Source organism: Rhineura floridana, chromosome 6 (assembly GCF_030035675.1).
Source record: "Rhineura floridana isolate rRhiFlo1 chromosome 6, rRhiFlo1.hap2, whole genome shotgun sequence".
NCBI classification, from domain to species: domain Eukaryota; kingdom Metazoa; phylum Chordata; class Lepidosauria; order Squamata; family Rhineuridae; genus Rhineura; species Rhineura floridana.
Window position 1 is genome coordinate 139108604 of NC_084485.1, and position 26611 is coordinate 139135214.

Here is a 26611-nt window from a genome sequence, read left to right on the forward strand (position 1 = left end):
TGGTGCACGTTGGCACCAACGACATGGGGAAATGCAGCCGTGAGGTCCTGGAAGCAAAATTTAGGTTGCTAGGTAGGATGCTGAAAGCCAGGACCTCCAAGGTGGCTTTCTCTGAAATGCTACCAGTTCCACGCGCAGGACCAGCCAGACAGGCCCAGCTTCGCAGTCTCAATGCGTGGATGAGACGATGGTGTCGGGTGGAAGGGTTCGGATTTGTTAGGCACTGGGGAACATTTTGGGACAAGCTGGGCCTGTACAAAAGGGACGGGCTCCACTTGAACCAGAATGGAACCAGACTGCTGGCACTTAAAATTAAAAAGGTAGCAGAGCAGCTTTTAAACTGACTGAGGGGGGAAACCCGACAGGAGCTGAGAAAGGTCCAGTTCGGAATAAACCTCCCCCCTGGGATAAAAACCAAAGAAATGATGAAATTTTAAAAGGGGTAGGCCTAGAAGTAGGCATTGTGAGAGCAGGGGCACAGGATATAAATTCAGAAGAGCAAAATTACCACAGGCCTAACCACAAGTGCCAAAGACACTTGAAGAGAGACACTGCTTACAAGTGCCTGTATGCTAATGCTAGGAGCCTCCGAACCAAGATGGGAGAACTGGAATGCTTGGTCTTAGAGAAGAGCATTGATATAGTGAGCATAATCGAGACCTGGTGGAATGGAGAAAACCAGTGGGATACGGTTATCCCTGGATATAAACTATATCGGAAGGACAGGGAAGGACGTATTGGTGGCGGAGTCGCTCTATACGTGAAAGAAGGCATTGAATCCAGCAAGCTCGAAACCCCCAAAGAGGCAGACTCCTCCACAGAATCGTTGTGGGTGGTGATACCGTGCCCCAGGAGGGACTTAATACTGGGAACGATCTATCGTCCCCCTGATCAAAATGCTCAGGGAGACCTTGAGATGAGATATGAAATTGAGGAAGCATCCAAACTAGGAAATGTGGTAGTAATGGGTGACTTCAACTACCCGGACATAGACTGGCTGCATATGTGTTCCAGTCATGACAAAGAAGCAAAGTTTCTAGATATTCTAAATGACTATTCCCTAGACCAGTTGGTCATGGAACCGACCAGAGGGACGGCAACCCTGGACTTAATCCTCAGTGGAGACCGGGACCTGGTGCGAGATGTAAGTGTTGTTGAACCGATTGGGAGCAGTGACCACAGTGCTATTAAATTAAACATACATGTAAATGGCCAATTGCCCAGAAAATCCAACATGGTCACATTTGACTTCAAAAGAGGAAACTTCACAAAAATGAGGGGATTGGTAAAAAGAAAGCTGAAAAACAAAGTCCAGAGGGTCACATCACTCGAAAATGCTTGGAAGTTGTTTAAAAACACTATATTAGAAGTTCAACTGGAGTGCATACCGCAGATCAGAAAAGGTACTGCCAGGGCCAAGAAGATGCCAGCATGGTTAACGAGCAAAGTCAAGGCAGCTCTTAGAGGCAAAAAGTCTTCCTTCAGAAAATGGAAGTCTTGTCCGAATGAAGAAAATAAAAAAGAACACAAACTCTGGCAAAAGAAATGCAAGAAGACAATAAGGGATGCTAAAAAAGAATTTGAGGAGCACATTGCTAAGAACATAAAAACCAACAACAAAAAATTCTATAAATACATTCAAAGCAGGAGACCATCTAGGGAGACAATTGGACCCTTGGATGATAAGGGAGTCAAAGGTGTACTGAAGAACGATAAGGAGATTGCAGAGAAGCTAAATAAATTCTTTGCATCTGTCTTCACAGTGGAAGATATAGGGCAGATCCCTGAACCTGAACTAATATTTGCAGGAAGGGATTCTGAGGAACTAAGACAAATAGTGGTAACGAGAGAGGAAGTTCTAAGCTTAATGGACAATATAAAAACTGACAAATCACCGGGCCCGGATGGCATCCACCCGAGAGTTCTCAAAGAACTCAAAGGTGAAATTGCTGATCTGCTAACTAAAATATGTAACTTGTCCCTTGGGTCCTCCTCCGTGCCTGAGGACTGGAAAGTGGCAAATGTAACGCCAATCTTCAAAAAGGGATCCAGAGGGGATCCCGGAAATTACAGGCCAGTTAGCTTAACTTCTGTCTCTGGAAAACTGGTAGAAAGTATTATTAAAGCTAGATTAACTAAGCACATAGAAGAACAAGCCTTGCTGAAGCAGAGCCAGCATGGCTTCTGCAAGGGAAAGTCCTGTCTCAGTAACCTATTAGAATTCTTTGAGAGTGTCAACAAGCATATAGATAGAGGTGATCCAGTGGACATAGTGTACTTAGACTTTCAAAAAGCGTTTGACAAGGTACCTCACCAAAGGCTTCTGAGGAAGCTTAGCAGTCATGGAATAAGAGGAGAGGTCCTCTTGTGGATAAGGAATTGGTTAAGAAGCAGAAAGCAGAGAGTAGGAATAAACGGACAGTTCTCCCAATGGAGGGCTGTAGAAAGTGGAGTCCCTCAAGGATCGGTATTGGGACCTGTACTTTTCAACTTGTTCATTAATGACCTAGAATTAGGAGTGAGCAGTGAAGTGGCCAAGTTTGCTGATGACACTAAATTGTTCAGGGTTGTTAAAACAAAAAGGGATTGCAAAGAGCTCCAAAAAGACCTCTCCAAACTGAGTGAATGGGCGGAAAAATGGCAAATGCAATTCAATATAAACAAGTGTAAAATTATGCATATTGGAGCAAAAAATCTGAATTTCACATATACGCTCATGGGGTCTGAACTGGCAGTGACCGACCAGGAGAGAGACCTCGGGGTTGTAGTGGACAGCACGATGAAAATGTCGACCCAGTGTGCGGCAGCTGTGAAAAAGGCAAATTCCATGCTAGCAATAATTAGGAAAGGTATTGAAAATAAAACAGCCGATATCATAATGCCATTGTATAAATCTATGGTGCGGCCGCATTTGGAATACTGTGTACAGTTCTGGTTGCCTCATCTCAAAAAGGATATTCTAGATTTGGAAAAGGTTCAGAAGAGGGCAACCAGAATGATCAAGAGGATGGAGCGACTCCCTTACGAGGAAAGGTTGCAGCATTTGGGGGTTTTTAGTTTAGAGAAAAGGCGGGTCAGAGGAGACATGATAGAAGTGTATAAAATTATGCATGGCATTGAGAAAGTGGATAGAGAAAAGTTCTTCTCCCTCTCTCATAATACTAGAACTCGTGGACATTCAAAGAAGCTGAATGTTGGAAGATTCAGGACAGACAAAAGGAAGTACTTCTTTACTCGGCGCATAGTTAAACTATGGAATTTGCTCCCACAAGATGCAGTAATGGCCACCAGCTTGGATGGCTTTAAAAGAAGATTAGACAAATTCATGGAGGACAGGGCTATCAATGGCTACTAGCCGTGATGGCTGTGCTGTGCCACCCTAGTCAGAGGCAGCATGCTTCTGAAAACCAGTTGCCGGAAGCCTCAGGAGGGGAGAGTGTTCTTGCACTCGGGTCCTGCTTGCGGGCTTCCCCCAGGCACCTGGTTGGCCACTGTGAGAACAGGATGCTGGACTAGATGGGCCACTGGCCTGATCCAGCAGGCTCTTCTTATGTTCTTATGTTCTTACATGCAGAGCTACTGAGTGAATGTTGCCAGTTATTATGCCTCTGTATCAGGGATGAAATACATCCACCTCCTTCTGAAGTAAATTTGGTAGACAGCCTGCTCTGGAATGGATGGGCTTGCTCTCCCCCTGAAAGAGCAGGTGCATAGACTAGTGGCTACTATTTGATCCAAACTCCAGAACCCCATGCTTCTGGGGTGAATTCAAGGCACTGGTATTTTATCTGCAAAGCCATAAAAGCCTTGAGGTCCAAATATCTGAAGGAACACCTCTGTCTGTATCAGCCTACCTATGCCTTTAGATCTAGGGTGGGGATCCTTGTTGTCCCACTTCAAAAAGAGCTACACTATGTGGTGAAACAAAGTACAGCCTACTGTGTAGTGGAGCCCATTATGAAATGCCCTCCCCCAGAAGCACTACTGGTACCTTTTCCATTTTTGGAGCCAGGTAAATACATACCTGTTTGCCTGGACTTTTATTGGCCATTAGTATTAATGTGCTGCTGCAGCTGAGGAACTAGATGTGGCTCTATGGGATTTCTGTTTATGGATTGTTAAATTGTAATGATATTCATGTTATACCTGCTCGTTTGAATGTATTGGGATTGTTTGTGGCCTGCACTGGGATCATATTTATTTATTTATTTATTTATTTTATTTAAGTATTTCTATCCCGCCCTTCTATCCTATAATAGGGCACTCAGGGCGGCTTACAAAAATACACACACACACACACATATATATACATATATATAAGGAGTGGTACTAAAGGGGACTACAAGGGTAAAATTTAACATAGAAGGCATAAAATCATAAAATTATAAAATCATATGATGAAGAATAGGTGAAAAGTACTCTTAATAAAAACAATAAATTTATGTATTAAATGTATATCCTGCTCTTCCTTCTAGAAGAGCCTAGAGTGCAAACACACAAGTGATAAAACAATTAAAACATCTAAAAACAATTCCAGTACAGAAACATGCTGGGAAAGATCTCTACTTAAAAGGCTTGTTGAAAGAGGAAGGTCTTCAGTAGGCTCTGAAAAGAGAAGGTCCCTAGATAAAAGACTGGATTTTTATCCAATCTTCTATACGGGACCTTAACAGCATAGTACTATTACATTCTGATTCTTGAAAAAGAAGATACTTTTCTTTAGTATAACATGGAATAGCACAGCCATTGATGCCAAATTTTCAGGTCAAGGTCTGTTTGTTGCTCCCCCACAACATCTCAGTTTCTCTTGGGCTGAAACAGATCTAACACTGAGATGCCCAATCAGAGTGATCTTCCCAAACTGGTATCATTGCTAAGACCCAATCAACCCTCGAACTCAGTATAAATAGCCAAATATGATGAAGGTAAATGGAAGTCTTGCTTCAGGGCTATCAGCCTTACTCCAGTCATACAAGCCTATTGTCTCCATTTAAAATAATAAATAAATTACTTGATGATTGTTGTGGGACTGAAGAAGGGGATCCATTTTATACACTGAAAAATTTAAAACAAATCAAAAGCCAGTGCTGTGGGACTTAGCACAGAGCAACTTAATGCTCTTCAAATATTTTGGATGATAACCTCATCATCACTGACCATTGGCTATGTTGGCTAGGGCTGATGGGAACAATAGAGCCACAAACTTTAGGTTGTTTCTGTAAGTCACATATCATTCCTCTCAACTGATTTTTTTTTTAAAAAAATAAATGGCAGAACTAGTAACTATTACAATGTGATGTCATGGATACTGTACAATAGGTACTCACTACGGCCAAAACAAAATCCATGCCTCCCTTTCAGAGGACACATCAGTTTGTCTCTGGTTCAGCTTGAATCAAGTCAAAGGACAAAGCAGAATTGGTTTTATAAATTCATTTTTGCCAGCAATTATATACTAAGGCACACAAAAAATGTGTGCTTTGTTTTGTTTTGTGCAGTGGTGGCACAATGCCTCAGTTTTTTTGTAATGGATGTCTGTTTTCACACTTACTGCTTAGCAAACTTCCCCTATAATATACTTTCTTGTAATGGTAGGTGAATGAAGTTCCTTATAACCTCAACTTTAGAGTGATGCTTGTTTGTTTATGTCAGAGCTCAGCATTGTGTCATCAGAGTTACTGTACAATAGCAGATACCCACACACGCTGTGAGGAGTGAACTAACCTACAACAGTGGTGAAAATTAGCCCTGGGTTGCTTTCGTGCCCCAAAGTTAAGTCCATTTTTTGGGGGGTGGGGGTGGTAGTAAGGAGGTGGGGAAATACTTGCATTCAAATCCTTGATGCACCAGCTGGCAGTGGGCTTCATGGGGGCACGGACTGAGTTCACACCATTTCACCTCCTCACAAGCTTTCCCGGCTGTATTTGGTGGACAGGTGCAAGTGAAGTCATCCCAGACAGCATAGCAAACACCACCGTTTTGGCAGGGGTTTGACTAAACAGGAGAGATGGGAGTCACATGTCAGCAGGTATCTCTACAGAAACCATCAAGGGGAGAGACTCTGGGAGGAGAAAGAAGCTGTCCTCCTTCCCCTGCCCTCCCCTCTTGTACTGATCTGCCAGGTTTCCTTTTCATATGCAGGCTTTACAGCGGAACCGTTGGCACTGTTTGGGTCTGTCAGCAAAAGTGAAACACATTAAAAGAAGTGGGTGGTTTTATTTTTATTTATTCTACAAATTTATAAACTCGTGCACAGCCTGAAGCCACCGAAACAGTGCACAAAAGGTGAGATGAAATACCACAAATAAAGTTCTAAAAACAAGAACGCCATTTCTACCAACTGGAAAAACTCAAAAACCATTGCTACCAAGGTACAATTAATAGTCAATAAATGACTGTGTCACATCACAGGGAAAGTCGTAAACAAAAATATCTTCACTAGGTGCCTTAACATCATAGGGTTGCCAGGTCCATGGCCTGAGACTGATCCTGTATCTTTAGGAGAAGAGAAAGTCAGCCAAGTGCAGGTGTTCTTGCAACTCTGTAATGGGAAAAACCTCAAGATGGAATTCTCCCTTCCCCCTGAACAACTTTTAAAGATACAGAAGACCTCTGGGAGGCCGGGCCTGGCAACCAAGAGGTCTTCTGTATCTTTAAAAGTTGTGCAGGGGGAAGGGAGAATGTCACTTTGTGGTTTTTCCCATTACAGGGTTGCAAGAACACCTGCACTTGGCTGACTTTCTCTTCTCCTAAAGATACAGGATCAGTCTCAGGCCAAGAACCTGGCAACCCTATAACAGGTGCCTGTCTAATTTTGGCTGATAAATTGATTTCAGAGGTGCAGCAGCAACATTAAAAGACCAATTGCTACAACGATGTCTCTGGGGCATACAGTACCCTTAGAAATGCCCACTGGAGGAGAACAATTGCCAAGCGGGGATATATGGAGCGAGGGAGTTCCTTATGTAACCTGGTCGTAAGTTTTTTTAGGGCTTTAAATGCAAAAAGCAAGACCTTGTACTGCACCTGGTTGCATCTTAGCAGTCAAGACAGTTCCCTCAGCAGAAGTGAGCTCCCACTGGGAGGAAGGGTGGGATATAAATCTAGTGAATAAATAATGGTGTTGACAGGACACCCCAGATAATGAACTAGCTGCTGCATTCTGCTCCAGCTGAAGCTTCTGGGGTAAGACCAAGGTTTAATCCACTTCCAGGTTTAATCCACTGGCAAAACGCTTGCTTTGTATGTAAAAGGTCCCAGTTAGGGCCAGCCCAATCATTAGACAGAATGAGGTGACCATCTCAGGTAGCAGATGTTAGTGTATGCGGGGGGTGATAGTCCTCAGTTGGAGGACACAGTTGGTCCACTGGCCCATGTGGTCCACTTTGCCCCCTAAACTTTGTGCTCCTCCCTCAGGTAGAGGGTCTAGTCCTGTTGCCAGTGTTGGAGTAAGATTCAACCACCAGTTCGGTCAGTTTCAGTCCGTGTCAGTGGGGAGGTACCATCTTGTCCCTTGCCTCAGGCAGCAAAATGTTTTGGGCCAGCCCTGGCCCCAGTTCAGTCAAAGTACCTCAGGGAGACTGGCTCTGTATGTGGACATGGAAAGTTGAAAAGGACATGCAGCAGGAGATCCGCAGCGATCAACTTTAAAGCAGCCACAGGCAGCTCCAGTATTGATCAGAGTAGTGGTCTGTGAGAAGGAGTGTTTAACTCTTTCCTATGCCACTTTCTAGATCAGTGCCTGGGGCTCTTATTAGCCCTAATGATGGGGGTGCAGGTATCTATAATCCTGCCTGCATTTTTTCTGCTTTGGGGCAAAGCCTGCTTGCAGATGGGTAGCTCTTAGCACTACCCAATCATTACTCTTCTGTTGTAAGCTGCAAAGAGAACCACAATAGACTTTCCACACTTTTCCATGTGCTGTATGCCTGCCTCACCAGTAGGCATGACATGGCTGTTGTGAGTGGTGCCATCTGAAGCTCGGCAATAAGTCACTATAAGCCTTATGGTGGGTATCCCATTAATTTATTTTTAATTCAACTCTTAATCAGCACTAAAATGCTTATATATTTTTAAAAATGCAAGGTAGGTACAGTGCTATAACACCACAATGCTAATGGGTCTTAATTGTGGTTATTAGGTGTGATTATATCCAAGCCTATATTGGGTGTTCATTTTGTAGACAGTACCGATGTAGCAGTTGTATCAGGCATCTCTATATATTCTATAAGAGGGCCAGTGTGGCATAGTGGTTACAGTGTTGGACTATGACCTGGGAGATCAGGGTTCAAAGCCCCACACAGCCATGAAGCTCCCTGGGTGACCTTGGGCCAGTCACTGCCTCTCAGCCTCAGAGGAAGGCAATGGTAAAGCCACCTCTGAATACCGCTTACCTTGAAAACCCTATTCATAGCGTCGCCATAAGTCAGGATCGACTTGAACCCAGTCTATTTCCATTTTTCATATATTCTATAGAATGAATGGTCTTAGTTAATCATAACTAAAGCTGTGGGACTTCAGTTACTCATGACTAGTTTTTCCCCAGTGATTTCAATAGGACTTTTGCTGGATTCTGGCTAATCTTTTTCAGGTTGTCTGGGAAACCATTAAGGATAGTCCCGAACCAGGAACATGGGATGGAATCATGTAGTGACTATTCATGTAGTGACTACACTATTCATGTAGTGATAATTGCAGGTATCATAGCAGTGCTTTAATGTTTTAAGTTACTGTTGTAATCTGGAGGTTATTGCTTTCTGTAGTGGGCTTGATTTTTTTGGTGGTAAACAGTGGTATGTACTATCTAGGTACATTTCTGGCATTCTATAGGGAAAATGTTCCTGACTAGCAGAATTGAATTTAGATTTGGTGGCTTTTTATTTTTCCAGATCTGATTCTCCAGTGGTGTCACAGTCGTATTACCTGATCGTATCAGACAAGCTTAGATAAGATACATTTCTTGTGTTCCAAAAACCACTTAAACAGACCTTTTGATTTAGTCCAAAGAGAAGGATCTCAAAAGATTAAAAAAAGAGATGATTGATGGAATTAGAGGTCAAAGGGAGGAGCATAAGCATGTAAAGCGGTGGTTCTCAAACTTTTTTGGTTCGCGGCGCACTATTAAACATAAAAATTTTCTGACGCACTCCGTGTACAAAATTAAAAATATATTAATATATTTTAAACTATGAATAAAAATAAACTATAGAAAACTATTACTTACCCTATACAAATGGGTTTCTTCTCATTTTTAAAATATACTTGCATAATATTTGAGGCACACCTAGCTACCTCTTAGGGCGCACCAGTGTGCCTGGGTGCACCGTTTGAGAATCACTGATGTAAAGTAAGGCTTTTGTTAGGGTATATCAAATAAGAATGGACAATGTTTTTACAAACAAACTCTTGGCAAAAACCAGTGGTACCCCGAAATCTCCGTATATAAAGATCTTTTGTAGAGAATGCTCAACACAAGGAAGGCTTTTATGGCTAGAGAATGTTGAGCAGGCATAAATTTACTACATACCAAGGTGTGACCTTTAGTGAAAGGCCATAGCTCTGTGGTATGGCAGATTCACTCCCTGACATCTTCAGACAAGGCTGGAAACCCCACTGCCAGCCTGTCTGAAACCCCACTGCCAGCCTGTCTGAAACCCCACTGCCAGCCTGTGTGAACAACCACTGCCAGCCCGTGTAGACAATATTAAGCTACATGGATTGATGCTCTGATTGAATTGCTTGTTTGAATACTGGCCAGTTGTGTAGTCATTTCAGTGAGCACGCAAAATAGCTGTCTAAACTCAGAGGTTTTAAGGGAGAGCAAATGGGAAAGTAGTAAAACAAAAGGTAGAGGTAGATTTGGGGGTGGAGGTTGAGCAGAAGGGCAAGGACAACTTCCAGTGGGTGGCCTTGGGCTGCTTGAAGTAGTGGAAGCATCTGGTGTAAGGTTACAAGTCATGAATGGAAATCAGGATAGATATTGCCAATTGTATCACTGACGGTGGTTCATGTTAATCGTTTGATGACTGCAGCATCAAATGACAACTGGCGCATGTGAACGAGTCAGATCAAACATCACAAAAATCTGTTGTATCTCCTTGCCCTTCAGCTGAGTCCCTTTATACATTCAGGTGCAAATCATCATGGGCTGAATAATCAACTTGCACAAAATCAAGTGATGTAAGTCCATGCATGAACTGATCCTTGGTTTTCAGAGAAGCATTTGGTCATAAATAGAGGAGAGCAGGGGAGATGGACCTGAGAAAGCCTAAGGTATGTTATAATGTCATCAGTGTTCTTCTCTGAGGCTTCATATTGGCTAGGAGAAGTGAAAATAAATAAGAAAATATGCAATTCTTGAAGAATTTTCTGATGGGGTAGTGGTATATTTTTAATGTTGAAAGGAGAGCAAGCATATGAAAAGGAGTCAACCATGATTGTGAGTGAACCTTTTTAAAAAAAAGAAATGCTTGAGACATTACAAAAATAGCTGTTTCATATAAAATGTACAGTGCATGAATGTGCAATCTACAGTAAAATGTATTCCATAAATCTACACTTTTGTAATTGAGAGATGGTATTTGTTTATAAATCCACTGATTTTATATAATGTTAAATGACAACCCTGTGATTTCTGATAGATCCAGTCCACACGGGGCCTGGCTTTGTATTTGTATGGTGACATAATATTCTTCTCTTCTTTAATATTTTTACAGGTCTCATTGCCAGATCCAAATGCCCATAATATGCCATATGATTAGCCCACTCTGAAAGTCTGGTTTTACAGTAATTACGAGAATATTTTGGTCTGAAAACTGAAGCGAGTTCAAGTTGCCCTTAATGAATAGCAGGTTTGCTAACTGGTTATCATTACCTTGCCATTTAAGTGCTGTGCTTTCCAGCCTCCCAGATGTTTTGTGGTATCAGCGCCCGCAAATTGCAAGGCTATTCAACAAAAATCTGATCTTACCTGCCTGTTTCAGATATCGTGTTCAGATATTCTTACTGTCACATGCTGTTTTTCGAGCACTGTTAGTTCAAAAGAGAATTCCTTGCTGCAAACATGGAAAAGGCACTTTGAGAAACAGCATCCTTACCTTGCAGAAGTTGTCTCCAATGCAGCCTGGGGCTATGTTGATCAGCGTGCTCTTGCTGTTGATAGAATATGATGAAGTTGTGACAGGGAAGAATTCCAGTGGTTGGTTGTTCAGTCTTAAATCTTGGATGCAGCCTTTAAAATACCCACCATTTACATGGGTTTCTTGGTCACTGGGTAATCCTCCAATGTAGATAATATCCCCGCTCTGGATTTTTATTATGGGAGTAGAAATATAGCCCAGGTTTTGTGAGGACTGGAATAGCTCCGTCTTATTTGGCTCAATTTTTATGGATATTAAATAGAAATTTCCATCATTTACAGGCTGTGTTCCTAGGACTTTGTCAGAGCTTAGACCAGACACAATGAGTTTCCCACTTTCCAGCCAGACCTTAAGAAACAGGAATGTGCTTTTTTTCAAAGAAAGTAACAAGCCAGAAGGCTTGCGTGTTCGGACAAACATTGAGATGGTTGCACTTTCGTAGTTGCTACCTTCTACAGGAAAAGCAGCATACCCTTTGGAGTCCTCATGTCCAAATCGTCCTGGAATGTAGTCTTGAGTTCATGTGACAAAAAGAAAAAGAGAAAATGACACATCTTTAAGAGAGAAGTACTGATGGATGAAGGAACATATCGGAGAACGACAATGAATGTTCTTGTGTTGAATCTAAACAACTAAAGTACCCAATTGCACTTTCAATGGTAAAATGAGACTTAGCTTCTCTGTTCCATTCCAGGAAAGTAAATTAACTAATCAGCTAGCATGCAGGATTGCTAAAGTTGGTTTGAAATGTAAAGTAACTCTGGGCAGGGCCTGGGACAGAGGCAGGGTGTGTGGACCTGGCAGGGTTTATGGACCTAGCAGGATCTGAAGGGGCAGAAACCTGGAAGAATCTGATCAGGTATGAACAAAGCCAGAATGGAACCATGAGGAAAAGAGCAGAGAGGATTCTGACAGAATCTGGTGCTTACCACTTTTTCAGATTCCAATATCATTTGTGTGATAAAACACAGTTGTGCTAGTCAGCGCTGTTAGATACTGAGTGGCTGACAACCCAACTAGCATCATTCCTTCTAACAGCAAGCTCGGTGAGTGCCACCAGGATTGTAGCCAAATGAGGCCAATGAGAAACAAGAGGGGAGGTATCAGTATGCTTGAGGGAATTCTGAGGTTTGAAGAAGTATAAAAACATTTGGGTTAAATGAAAGGGGCAGACCCCCACCCCCAAACCCCAGCCTAGTGAGGACTAAGCATGCTCAGCAGCCTCAGAATGTTGAGCAGCTGTTAAGGAAAAAGGGGAACCAGGTGAAGAAATGGAATGGGCAAGAGTATAGCTAGCTGGTTTACTTGCTGGAACGCTGGGCATTCCAGCAATGTTGGAGATCCCACTTGTGGTTTATTTTGTGGGTATCTGTATGTTTTGTGGAGATAAATGGCCATCTGGTGTTCTTTGCCACACTTCAATGGTTCGTAGTGTTCATTATGAATCCTGCACCAGAAGAGCAACCTTTTAAAGATCGAGAACTCCATTCAATATAATATCTGAGATAAGAGGTAGCTGGCATCAGCTCAAAGTCAGGAGGCCAGCAATACTGAGTGGCTTGTTCTGTTGCTTCTGCTGCAGTCCTTTGGATTATGCCCACATTCAGTCTTAGATTCCTTGTTTCTAATCTCTGGGACACCAGGATCACTTGACATTCTGGGTGGGTTTTTTTTTCCTGATGGCCCATCTCTGATGCATGAGGGAAAGACAGATAAATATAGAGTGACTTTAGCGTGTCCGAAAGGTCCTTCCCTTTTTATTGGATGACTCAGTAAATTTTGCTCATGCTTAGGGACCATTGGTTGAAAAGCATGAGTTTGGAAGGGTTTGTTTCTCCCCTTAAATCTGATTGTTTAGAGGGCACGAGCAAGGGAATTGTTTGCATTTGCCTGCAACATATACCTTGGATCACTGCCCAAGCCAGATTATGGTTTTGGGCAGTTGTGTCTAAATCCAGACATGGTGTGTGTGTGTGTTGAAATGCAACATACAGAAGATTCTGCTCTGTTGACCATGTGATGGAGGGGCATTACACTACCTTCCAATTGCAGGGTCCAATGTTGCATACTCCTGTCCAGAACTTGGAAAAGTTACTTTTTTGAACTACAACTCCCATCAGCCCAATCCAGTGGCCATGCTGGCTGGGGCTGATGGGAGTTGTAGTTCAAAAAAGTAACTTTTCCAAGCTCTTCTCCTGTCCCTATGTGTCTGAAGAGAGCTCTGAGGAATGAGCACACACAATCCTAGACAGACCACTAGGGTAGGTCCCAGCCTCATGGTTCCAATTCAATCTGCAAAGCCCTTAACGTCTCTTGCTTAAGCCACAGGGAGATATTAGCTGTGCAATCACCTTCCTTGTGATGTACCAGAATCAGTATTTTTGAGGCTAGTGGACAGACAATTTAATCATGCAGAAGGGCTTCGGACTAGGAGAAGGGCCATAGCTCAGTGACAGAGCATCTGCTTTGTATACAGAAAGTCCCCCGTTCAATCCCTGACATCTCATGGTAGGGATGGAAGAGCGCCCTACCTGAAACCCTGGACAGCCACTGCCAGTCAGTGTAGGCAGTACTGAGCTAGATGGACCAATGGTGTGACTCAGTATAAGGCAGCTTCCTATGTTCCCAGAAGGCCTTTTGGTTTCTCCTAGCCATGTGATTCTGTGACAAGATGAAATATGAGGATGAGGATGTTACAGCCATATGACAATGGAACCAAACACTGGAGGCATTCAAGAGTCAGCTAGACAGCCATCTGTCTGGAATGCTTTGATTTGGATTCCTGCATTGAGCAGGGAGTTGGACTTGGTGATCTTGTAGGCCCCTTCCAACTCTACTATTCTATGATTCTATAGGGTCAGATTCTCAACAATTTAATGTCATGGCTGACCCTTAGGCAAAGTCCTCTCCACCCTTGTGCGAGAATAACAAGGTAAGCCCTCTAGAAACATATATAGGAAGGGACATTACTTCAGTCCCAACAAGCCAACTCTGGAAATTTGTCACAATGTAGACACCATAGCTATTTAGGAAACAAAATAGGTTCATTTTCCCAATCTCCATGTTTCTTTAGCTCAGCCTGTCTCCTGCCATGCAAAAAGGGAAGAGTCAGTGTTGACTGAACCAGGGGATGTTGCAGATGGCCACATGAAAGGAAACATATTCTCTGGTACTTGCACTAGAGCAGAGCTCCCAGTCTGAGTAGATCCCTACTTTGTAGCATACATGGCATGCTAGTTAATCCAACCATAAAGCAAACTCTTTTAGTCTTGGGACATCAGGCAATAATATTGCTTCCTCTTTTTTCTGCTGCTGTGTTTAGCTCAAAATAAGCTTAATAGAGTGTAGGCTGGTGATTGGATATGTGCCTTTTGTCTCTATTTTGGGTGTTGTGCCATCAATATGAGGGATGTGAAACCCAATAGGCTGTAACAAGCTTTTTAAATTGGGATCTGCCTTGGCAGTTCACGTTGTACAGATTTCCTTCTGAGTGTGCTCATTCTACAGGTGTGCTGTATTGTCCACATTAAAGTAACCAACACTGAAGATTTAATATTTTAAAGTGTTAAAGCTTAACCTTCTGGCTGATTTTTTCTTGATCTGAAATCAAGTATGACAAACGCTAGTCTTTCAAACAACAACAAACCCCAATAACAAAAAATCTTAAACTTTCACATAAAAAAAATGGACAAACTTAAAGTTTCTATTGTTCTTTCTTGTCTTATACTACAATAGGCATTGTAAAAAGTACATAGGCTCAGGTCCCACAATATGGTTTAAAGGCACATGAGGACATTGCCTTGCAGAAGTTAAGCAGGTCTGGGTCTGGACAGACCCTGGATGGGTGACCACCTAGAAATCAAATGAATGCCACCTTGGGAAAATAAATAAATAAATATACTGCTAATGTCAACATATACCCCAAAGGACTAACTAATTTGTTAACTTCAAGAGAAGATCACCCCTAGGTTGTGGGTTGGACGAATGACATGGCTTCTTCTTAAATGACCATCATTCTTCCCTGAGGCCTGGCAACACTGATGTGAGAAGAAGATCCATCATTCACCCAATCAGTGCGGTGGCTCTCTACAGATGTTAACTGGTGTATAGTGGGACTGGACCACATGGACATGGAAGCAGCTCCCACATCTCAAGACTAACATATAGATCAGTTTAGAGCAGCTGAATATTCTAAAAAATATTTGGAGGGACACAATCATATGGAAGTGGCTTCCACACAAGGCTAACTTTACTATGCATCAAGATTAAGTGGGCTGATTCAGACACTGGAAGCTGCCTTACACCAAGTCGGATCATTGGTCCATCTAGTTCAGTATTGTTTGCACTGACTGACAGTGGCTCTCCATAGTTTTAGACAGTGGTTTCTCCCACACCTACTTTGAGATACCGAGGATTGAACCTGGGACCTTCTGCATGCAAAACAGATGCTCTACGACTGAGTTATAGCCCCTTCCCCAATTTAATGGAATTTAAGGGTTGGGGAGATGAAAGCAGTTATTAATGTCTAAACAGTTCAGTGAGGCTTTTTAACTTTGCATGGCAAGGGGTGGGTTAAGGAGATGTGTCATTTAATGCTCTGCTTTAGGCAGCAAAATGTCTTAAGCCAGTATGGCTTCCGCAATGCAATGTTAATTGATAAGATGGCCCTAAATCAATAATCACAATAATCTAATCTGAACTAAAACCTTCAATGTATGGTTTCACATACCAAACAACATCAATAGCATTAACCACATTTAAACAAAACAAAACCCAGCTGTTCACAAACTTATAATCAGACTTTTCTTTCATAAGTGGAAAACTCCCATTTTGGTGCTGAGATTTCCACTAGTCACCTTTTTTTTGCCTGCAGCATTTTATTTTAATGAAAGGATCACAGTGATGATCATTGTGAAAACCTGCCTTTAGACTGTTTTAGGGCTTATGTCTGGTTCTGTTTATTTAGTAGGGGGAAATAAATTCCTGGTTTATTTCTGAATAGACAATTTCATAAATAACGTGAAAAATGTTTTAATTTTGTGAAAAAGATGATCTTAAACTTCTTTCTTCACATGCTTGTTAAAACGTGGCACGCGTATATAAATCTTTCCCCTCTGTGTTGAAATGGGCATTTTAAAGCATGAAAGCTTTGTGTGTGTTTTTTAAAAAAACTTCTACTCTTTCTATTAAAGGAGTACTTGAAAGACATTTTTCATGTTGAAGAGAGAACGCTTATGACGTGGCAAAGCCAACAAGGAGCAGGAAGAGTTGCAATATTACAAAGAAGGCAAAGGAAGCAAGGTTAGCCTTTTAAAAGGTAGCACACCGCGTGTGCAGTTCTCAATTACATTACTTCAAAAGAAATATTGGATCTGGTATGTGGTCTGATGGGCATTTGGCATAACCTCGGTCAACATCCACCTCTTCAGCCACTACATCTGGATGCAGATGGAAATAAATCAACTTTTGTTGCTTGCTTGTTACTTCTGTGAATGCGGTGTGCAGTGGAAATGCTGCCTTGCACCTATTAACTGTTTGTCACCTTCTCTTTATCAAAGATGCAAGTATCTGTGTGCCGCAAACACACAGAACCGCACAGCACCACACCGCTTTAAAGATATTTTCCATTAACTTTACACCCCAAAGTATATGTGCTCTTGCATATTAGGAATGAAAGCTTTAATTGGTAGTTTAATCTACTAAGGCTACAATCCTGTGCACTATTACTTGGGAATATCCTCAGTTCTGCCCAGTGGGACTCATTTCTGAGTAATCATGTAAAGTTTTAATTGGCAGATTGGTGAGGGCCAATTTTAGTCAGTGGGGTTGCAAGCTAAAGGGATACTTGCTTTTTTATTTTAAGGCTAATTGCTTTATCTTTATTTATCTTTATTTTATTTAAGTTCTGGTGCATCAGTATAAAGTGAAATATTATTAACAGCCTGGTCTTTCTTTTTTTCCCACTCAGTCCTATGAGTATATGTGAATCCCACTGCGTTCAATGGGACTTACTCCCGAGTAAGTGTTTTTTAGGGTTGTAGTCTTTGTTTATTAAATTGTAAGGTATCTTTTGCTTCTTGCAATGCATGTCTTTCAATATGCTAGGGCTTTGGTGATAATGCAAATTTGTTTAAATGTAACTGATTAACGTTTAAAAGCAAATGATTAATCACATGAATATGAAATATAATTGGTTGACAACCATAATATATGTGTATTTGGCACAAACACAAGCACTATTCAGACAGTTGTATGAACATTCATGCTAGGGAGATAGGGTCATGCTGTTGGCCATTATGTGAATTCAGCAAAAGGTCTGAAAAAGCCTATGCATGTACAAATGGTATACATGTAGACACTGTCACCCTGATCAGTCCCCTTTGCCTATTCAGGAGTCTCTGGTGGTGTGGACAGGGCTTGTTATGACCTCCAAACAGCCCTTGCACCATCCTGAGGAAGATGCCGATGAGGAGGAAATACAGGCTGGTCTACTCGGAGGCAGGGTGGGGATGAGAGGGGAGGATGGACTCTCAAGCACAATGTCCTCCCAGCCAAAGACATAGCTCACCTGCCTTCCTTCAATTCAGAGGAGCCCCCAATCACACCCCCATCCCTTCCACAGTGTAGAAGCCAGTGCCTGCAGAATCAGACAAGGTAAGTCAGGACAATAAATCAGTGCAGTCAATTTCTCAAGGAGCTGGAGCCAAGTGCAGCATAAACTTGTCAGCAGCCAGCTTAAGGTCTCAAGGGGCCCCAGTTCATTCAGATGGGGACACTGCGAGCTGCCCAGGGTTCTGACCTGCTTAGAGAGACCTGCCTTGGCTTTGCCTGGATTGGACTTGACCTGCTTGGAAGAGGTCCTGTTTATTCTTTCCCTAGAAATGGAAGGGAGGAATGAGGTATACCCCTAAATGTTTAAGGAACTACTAGGCCACCCAGAAAGCTGAAATGTGGAACACATATAGCCCAAGACACACTGTTTACTAGAAAACTCTGAGAATAGGCCATGTTAGTTCCTAACTTCGGGAATGTTGTTTACCTCATAACAGAGACCAATATTCCAGCACAAAGCAAGCCAACCTGCACATGAGGCTGAATACTGGAGTGTTAGAATTCAGTATCCTCTTTAGGGTTGGAGTTGTGGGAAGGGGTGTTTCCATTTGCAACCAAAAACATGTATTCATAATTAAGATTCATTTGTGTGTGTATGCAATACTCGTTTTTGGGATTGTATGTGTATGGTAGGGATGGGTGAAAATTTTGACTCAGTTTGCACTTCAAGCCTAATCTATAAAATCCACACTTTCTAAAACAATATCAGAACTGAAACACAGCCACTGCACTTACTCGAATCTTGCAATGCAGTTCGCCAACCAAACAATGTTTACAAAATGCATGTATTAGGGGTAAGTGTGCATAAAAATGAATATATGAGTGAAAATAACATACAAAAATGAATAAGATGAGGAGAAATAGCTTGACAAAATATGTATATTAGTTAAAACCATCTACAAAATGTTTTTATTAGGGGAAATTCACACTAAAATGCGGGAGAATTTTCATGAGGATTTTTTTTAAAAAAAACTTGTAAATTGCTGCAGAAATGTAGAGAAGTGAATTTAAGGTTGGAAAAATAAGAAACTGAGAGACCCAAAATTGACATATTTTTCCATCCTTAGTGTACAGTAATCCACTTATTTACCCACATGCACATACCTAAAAACAAGTGATACCTTCCGTTTATCTTAGGATGCAGTGTTGGCCTGACACATTTTCTTGCCTGAAATACAACCCAAATGGCACCCTCCCATCCTGCTAGAGCCAATGTTTTTTAAAAAGAAAAGCTTGCTGTACCAGACACCAATTCCTGCCTTCATTGATCTCCCTGCCCTCATGGTGCCCCTAAACTGGCCCTGCAAAACAGAAATTATTGTTATTGTATTTTAACTTTGTATTGTGTTAACCACACTTACTTGGATTTTAAATGTGGTTTTAATATGTTGTACACCACCCTGAGAGCTTGTTGCTATAGGGCGGTTTAAAAATGTAATAAAATAAAATAAAAATAATCACAGAAATATGGCAAATGCTCCTGATAATTTTTTCCATTCCCAATATTCTTAGAACTAGAACTTTGACTTCCAGTATTGATTCTGAAATCCAGACAGAGATCTGTGATCAAATCTTTCATCTCCTTGATTTTTTGTAAAATGGAGCTGTAGATATCCTGTTTCACATCAGAACCACTGTGTTGCAGCCAGACTGACCCTTTCCCTGTTCCCTTTTCTCCATGAAAATTGCCCCCAGTACAATCTATTATGAGAGCCAGTGTGGCTTAGTGGTTAAAGTGTTGGATTACGACCTGGGAGACCAGGGTTCAAATCCCTACACAGCCATGAAGCGCACTGGGTGACCTTGGGCCAGTGACTGCCTCTTAGTCTCAGTGGAAGTCAATGGTAAACCACCTCTGAATACTGCTTACCTCGAAAACCCTATTCATAGGGTTGCCATAAGTCGGAATCAACTTGAAAGCAGTTCATTACATTTACAGCCTATTATAGTACCAGTACGTTTCCGCCAATGAGGCAAATAGTAATGGGGGTTCATTTTTATTGAGAAAACTGCAAGGGGAAAGGGTTAAATGAGTCCTTCCCCTCCCCCCATCACAGCAGTCCCAACCCAAATCCCCCAGCTGCTTTTTAGAAAAAAAATTAAAGAGATGGGAGATCTGATCCCAGATTCCCAACATTCCATCTGATTTGAACATCCATTTATTGGAAGAAGGCAGGCTCATGTCCCTTTTGTCAGTCACTTAAATCAGCACATGTGTGCATAGACACACAAGTATATTTAACTTGCAGACAGATATATGTTTTTGGCTAGTACCAGAAATCAGCTTATACTAGCTTTATACCAGAGTGGTGGCCTCAGCCTTGAGGTAAATCTATGCAGGAGGTAAACCTGTGAAAACGATATGGTTTCAACTAGGGATGGGCGAATCTGTCAATTTCACTTCCTCATTTTTCCAATCTTAAATTCAGTTCTTCCCATTTCTCCAGAAAGTCCTCATGTAAATTCATCAGCTAATTCTTGATTCTTGGGCTCTTACTGGGAGGAAGGGTGAGATATAAATCTTTATTATTATTATTTCTCTTAATATGCACATTTATATATATCCCACCCTCCCCAAAATTTTGCCTAGCATAGCCATATTTACAAAGCAATTCCCCCTAACATAATGAATTTTGTAAGTTATTTCCACTAATATATGCATTTTATGCACACTTTACCCTAGTATATGCATTTCCGTACACGTTACTTGGCTGGAGAACTGCATTGCAAAATTTGCAGAAGTGCGAATTTTGAAAGATGGCAGTGTTTCAGTTTGTGTATTGTTTCAGGAATTGCAAATTGAGAAAGTTTTGCTTTAAATGCGAACTGAATCAAATTTTCCCCATCCCTTGTTTCCCATAACTAGGCAATGTGAACATACAGTAACCATTTTGAGATATACTTCATGTTCCCTGTTTCCTAGAAGAGATGCACTACATGTCTGGATTCTTCTAAAATCAAAATGCCTTGGACCTAATTTATGAGGAATCCCCTACCAGTGTTGATACATCCATGAGGGAGTGTAAGACTGTTCATTGCTCCCAAGCTTCTTTTTCTCTTCTCCCACCTCTTTAGTCAAAATGATAGGATGCTGTGAATCTAAAGAACACTGTGGTCAGGGTGAGGTGGGGGGAGAAATAGTTTTTAATCATTTGCAACAGTTCTAATGGAAGCATAAGCTTCTCTCGGAGCTGTATGGTTTTAATTTTGCTTCAAGTAAAGAGGCAAACATATTTACCAGATGTAGTCTTCTATTCCAAAGTTTCTTTTCAAACCTTTGGATAAATTGCTGCTAAACTTCAAAGCTGTCTGCTAGAATTACAGCTCTGGCAATGTCACTTTGAAATAGTAATAATAATAATAATAGTAATAATGATGATGATGATGATGGTAGGTGCGCACACAGTGAAGGGAAGCATATATTTTTTGTATGATATAGTATTTAAAAATATTAGAATGCGTTTTTGAAGCTGAAGCTTTCGGGACAAATGGATCCAATAAGCCCCTTAGACCAGATATCAAGGGTGTATATCCACACAACTCCACCAAATCCAGTGCAACTATGCTATTTAACATCTGCAATAGATATGGTGCTTTGAATTGAACCAAGGGCTTATATTGGTGTCTTTCATATTTCACCCCCCTTTTCTATCTGATTTTGCTGTGATGTTTTTTCCATTAAAATTCTACCTTTTCTAACAGATATCTGAATGCAAACATTGGGTGCAATCTGGCCAAACTTAAATATGTTTAAATATAAGAACTCTCTCTTTCTCAATGCTCAGCAGGCCGCTTTGCTGTATATGTTCAGGCAGCTCAATGACAGCACAATAGTCTGCATGGATACTCAGTCTCACTGGGAGGCATTCAACAGTAGTTCTCCTCAGAGTAGACTGACTGAAGTTCATTGACATGACTAACTTAGATTCATTAATTTCAATGGGTGTACTCTGAGTAGGACTAGTTGAATGCAACCTTTAGAGTTCAATGGGCCTTAGGTAAGTAGGTATAGGACTGCAGTCTAAGACTTTTAATCTTGCATTAGCTGAATCATCATGTTCCCTGAAGGGAACAGTACTGCAGCCAAAGCAATGGGATTTGACTGCCACCAGTCAGTTGAGTGGAGATTAAAGCCCTGTGGAAAAGCGCCCTTTGAAACAGCTTACTCAAATGGGAGCATGAGAGCTGTCTAAAAGCCTTTTCCAAGTTTACCCACACTTTCCTTTTAAGTCCCCTGAGATTGGGGACTTAAAGGAGGAGTGGGGGAGAAACTTGCTAAAGCCTCTTTCAAGTCTTGCTGCACTTTCCTTTTAAGTCTCTGACTTAGAAGAGGATTTTGTAAATCTCTCCCCCCTCCCCCTTTAGGTCCCTCATCTGAGGGACTTAAAAGGAAAGTATAAAGAATTTTGACAGGTGGGTGGTCCTGCCCATCTGTCAATCATGCAACATCATAATGTCATATGGCCCTATCCACCTGCTAAATTTGGCCAAAGAGGCAGATCCTGATAAGGATCTGCCCACGGAGCCAAAAAGGTTCCCCACTCCTATATAGGGGAAGGAGTTGCTACAATTCTCTGATGAAGGAACTACATCCTCACTTCACATCTATTTGAACAACGAATAACCAAGACACTAAACATTAAAGAGAGGGGTGAAGATGGTCATGATGAACAGGCCTGGAAGCAAAAGGTCAGGAATGAATTTGGACATGTTGATATTTATCAATGGCATGCTTGCAATTGGATAGGCATTTTGTTACTTTGAAACTACATTGACTTTTCTACCTGGCTTGAAGATGGGCTGTCTGGGGGAGAGAACAAGAAAATACTGGACTTATGGTGCTGTGAGCAATGACTATTCCCTTAACAGCGACCAATAGGCACAAGATGACTTGTGATTAGGGTTGCCAGGTTCAATCCCTGAGACTGATCCTGTATCTTTAGGAGAAAAGAAAGTCAGCCAATTGCAGGTGTTCTTGCAACCCAAGAGGTCTTCTGTATCTTTAAAAGTTGTGCAGGGGGGAGAGAGAATTCCACCTTGAGGTTTTTCCCATTACAGGGTTGCAAGAACACCTGCACTTGGCTGACTTTCTCTTCTCCTAAAGATACAGGATCAGTCTCAAGGATTGAACCTGGCAAACCTACTTGTGATACAGTGAGGCAAATAGCGTCCTTGAATATTTACAGTAAAACATCACTAACTTAGAAGCTCTATAGTCTCCTGTTCTATAAACACCTATCTTTATTCCAGGCCATGTGCACTGTAGACAAATTCATAAAACTGGAATGATTTTTGAAAGAGATACATACTCATATTTTTGATAGGATTCGGAAGAGCATTTCAAATTGTAATATTTCAAAATGGGAGCAAATCTGAGTGAATTTTCAAATCCTAAACTAATATTCAAACTACTGAATTGATTTCAGCTGTGCGGATGTCTTCTCTGAAAGTGTGAGTGATCTTAGTGTGGCAATAAGCCATGAATGTCAGTCCAAAATGTGCAGAGAACGTACATAACAGAGTTTGAATTTCAAAATGAGAACTTAAAATTTTGAAAACCTTCAAGTATTTGTGCACTTGTGTTCATGAAGAGTTTGTAGCTTTGAGATTACCTGATGTATATGTGTATTTTGTTTCACAGCTGAGATGGGCAGAATTTCATTCAAGTCCACCAGTGGATCAGACCAATTTTGGTGGACCGCTGTCACAGTTGTAGTGACATGGGTGGCTCAACCCAATAGGCAGAGTAATAAGCAGAAAACCCTTGAAAAGGAAACACAATGTTCCCTCCAGCTGCATTAATTTTTCCCTAGCATAGCTTGAGCTGGACCTCAATGACTGCTGGCAAATCCTGCCACAAAGGTAGCTGCGATGCACATGACAGTGTTGACACACTCTTTGTACATGCATGTCCTATGCTTATAAGAAAGATGGTAGCGATGCTGTGAATCTGTCACCAACACAGCTGAGGAATTGTCCAGTGGTGGGTGAGTGACGATGTCATTGCTGGAGCATGGGGCTCTGCCATCTGACCCCACTTGTTGTACAACATGATTTCAGCTGGTAATTAAGACTCTGGGTGCTTAGGGCTTTACCTTACCTGTAGCACAGTTTGGCTCAGCATAGGGCCTGTAACAATCACACTGATAGCTCAGCCACAAGTTGATGCAGCGCCCCTTATTTTGACAAGGGTGGTGTTCGCACCAATCCTTTTTAGTGCAGCCTGCATTGACATTTAAAGATGAATCAGATGACATGTTCTCTGGGATAATAATGTTCAAATCTATTTCAATGTCCTGAAGACAGCCTATAAATGAAGGTGCAGAATGCATATTATAGATGTTAAGCACAGAGTTATCGCTCCTGTTCCCCACTGGCAAACCACCCAAAAATGTGCTCTGAAAAGTAAACATTGCTTGATTGCTATCTATTGTGGGAGTCGTTTTACTGAGACAGGGTTCTATACAAGAGCTGTCAAGTAACTTAAGAGTAACTGCTCTTCCTATGGTTACCTCCACTGAATGCCATTCGCCATCACTGACGTTATGTGCTATATGCAAAAAAACCTTTGACTGGTTATTGACTTGCATGGATAAGTGTAAGTAGCCATTCAGTAACTCCAACTTCACAAATGTGTCTTTGTCACCTCGGTAAAATATAAAAGTTGTTGGCTGAATAGTCAGAAATCTAAGGTTTATGTTATAAAAACTGTCCTGGGAAGGGATTATGACACTGTTAACCTGAAGGAACCCATTTCCCTGAAAAGACAAGGTGGTCATTGTTTCACAGTGTACTCCGATATATCCATTTGAACATATGCAGCTAAATTTGTGTTGTCCGTTTCTTAAGTGAGGAATACACAATCCCCCATTTTGGCATTTATGTTGAATACATCCAAGCAGGATTTCTGTACAGTTCCAGCCGCCATAAAATACCCCATCCTCCTCTCCAGTTGGGCAATGGCATGTATAATTTCCAAAAGAATTCTCGCAGGTCCCTCCATTTTGGCAAGGGTTCATGTGACATTCATTGATGTCTTCTTCACAGTGAATGCCTGAGAGAAAGCAGAGGGGGAGAATGAAGGCATTGATCCTATAGGCCAGATTAGAGCCACATTTACACCATACATTTATTCCACCTTAAACAGTCATGGCTTCCCCCAAAGAATCCTGGGAAGGGTAGTTTGTCAAGGTGCCCAGAGTTGTTAAGAGATTCAGATTTTCCTTACAGAATGACAATTGTCATAGTGGCTTAACTGTCAGTCCCTCTTCCCAGAGAATTCTGGGAACTGTAGCTCTGTGAGGGGAAGAGGGGTCTCCTAATAATTCTCAGCACTCTTCACAAACTACCCTTCCCAGGATGGGGGGAAGCCATGATTGTTTTAAGGTGGAATGAATGTATGGTGTGAATGTAGTCTAGGTTGAATGTTTGGGTGCTTTCAGATAGAGGCTTAATACTGTAAACAAGTAATTGAGTAATCCCAAATGGGCCACTTTCAAGTGTTTTTTAACCTATTAGATTTCCTCCATAAGGGATAAATTTGGATAAAATTGGGGGTGGGGATATAGGCTGGCACCTTGATAGGGGCATCCTGTGTTCACTGCAAAAAACTTGAACATAACACAAGCACCCATCTCAGAATAAACACCCATCTGGAAGCACCTTTTATCTCTTAAACATAAAAGCATATGATAAAATTAACCATGTGGCACAAAATATAGGTTTTCCCAAATATGGTTGAGCTTACTAATGTCTGAAAAACCCTCTTAACTGGATGAATTATAGATCTGTCCCTGCCATTGGATTATTTATTGGCAAATAATTAATCCAAATCACAAAACATTCCCTAAAACCATCGTAACTGAAGGTGTGATATGAACGTGAAGATGGTGACTGCAGTTTTTTTTAAAAAGGCACAATTTACAAAGAAGACAAACTTAAATCTTGAAAGGAGCACTATAAATGATCCTGTTTCTGTCACAAATGCTCAGCCAAGGTAATTCAATAAAGATTTCCTAAATCTTTGCATATAGATATAGAAACGTATGAGTTCTGCATGCAGTTGACAGGATTGCATCTCTCCTAAACCACATGCTACGGTGTATGAGAAACCCCTGTAACATGTTGTGATGTCCTTCAGAACCCCAACCCTTCTCCCTGCTCTTCCCAGATTCAAACACCCACTTTATGAATTTGGGCCAATTACCGGCTTTCAGTCCTATCTGCCTTTCAGGGTTGTTGTGAGGATAAAATGGGGTATGTCTGTATGTGTGTGTGAGAGAGAGAGTTGTTTTGTTTTATTTAGGATTGCTGGACATATGATTCCAAAGAAAACATTTGGATCAGCTCCTGGCTGGGTCAGGGGGAATAAAAGCCTGGCTGCCCTTGGGGAGCCCCTTAGGGAATCCTGAGGGCGAAGATATTATCCTCTTCTATTTCTTTCTTTCTTTTTTAAACCAATCTAGAGGAGATTGGTAGTGGGGAGGGCGTATGGCGTATGTGTAGTTCCTGCACAGAGTGAGAGCCTGTGCAGTGAACTGAATGATAGGAGGAAGTCGCCAGATGTCTTCAGAGTGAGAATCTGCAACTGGCAGAAGGCTGGCCCTCCATGGGTGTGAGATGGGGGGGGAGTAGATGTGCCCTGTGTGAAAGATATTGAGTGGGTCCAACTGTTCCCAATTCTTGCATAGGCCTACTGGGATAACTGGTTCAGACAGGCTTTGTTGGTGGGCTCTTGTTAGGTCCCTATCAGGTGTTTAGAAGGAGTTTTAGTAAGGAGGAACATGGGTGATGCCACCCCAATTTCAGTGATCACGGATAGAGGGAAGTATAGCCATGGAGAGGTGGTGAACTACCATAGA

General features: G+C 41.6%; 1 protein-coding gene across 1 annotated transcript in view; it reads right to left on the reverse strand.

Annotated features, from left to right (window-relative positions):
• CRB1 (crumbs cell polarity complex component 1) overlaps window positions 1–26611 on the reverse strand; it is a 202147-nt gene that overhangs the window by 40615 nt on the left and 134921 nt on the right. The window contains exons 6-8 of the mRNA XM_061630658.1: window positions 23851–24804; window positions 11097–11650; window positions 5829–5994 (exon numbers count right to left, since the gene is read on the reverse strand). Coding sequence (XP_061486642.1) covers window positions 5829–5994; window positions 11097–11650; window positions 23851–24804 — 1674 coding nt within the window. The remainder of the gene's footprint in view (window positions 1–5828; window positions 5995–11096; window positions 11651–23850; window positions 24805–26611) is intronic.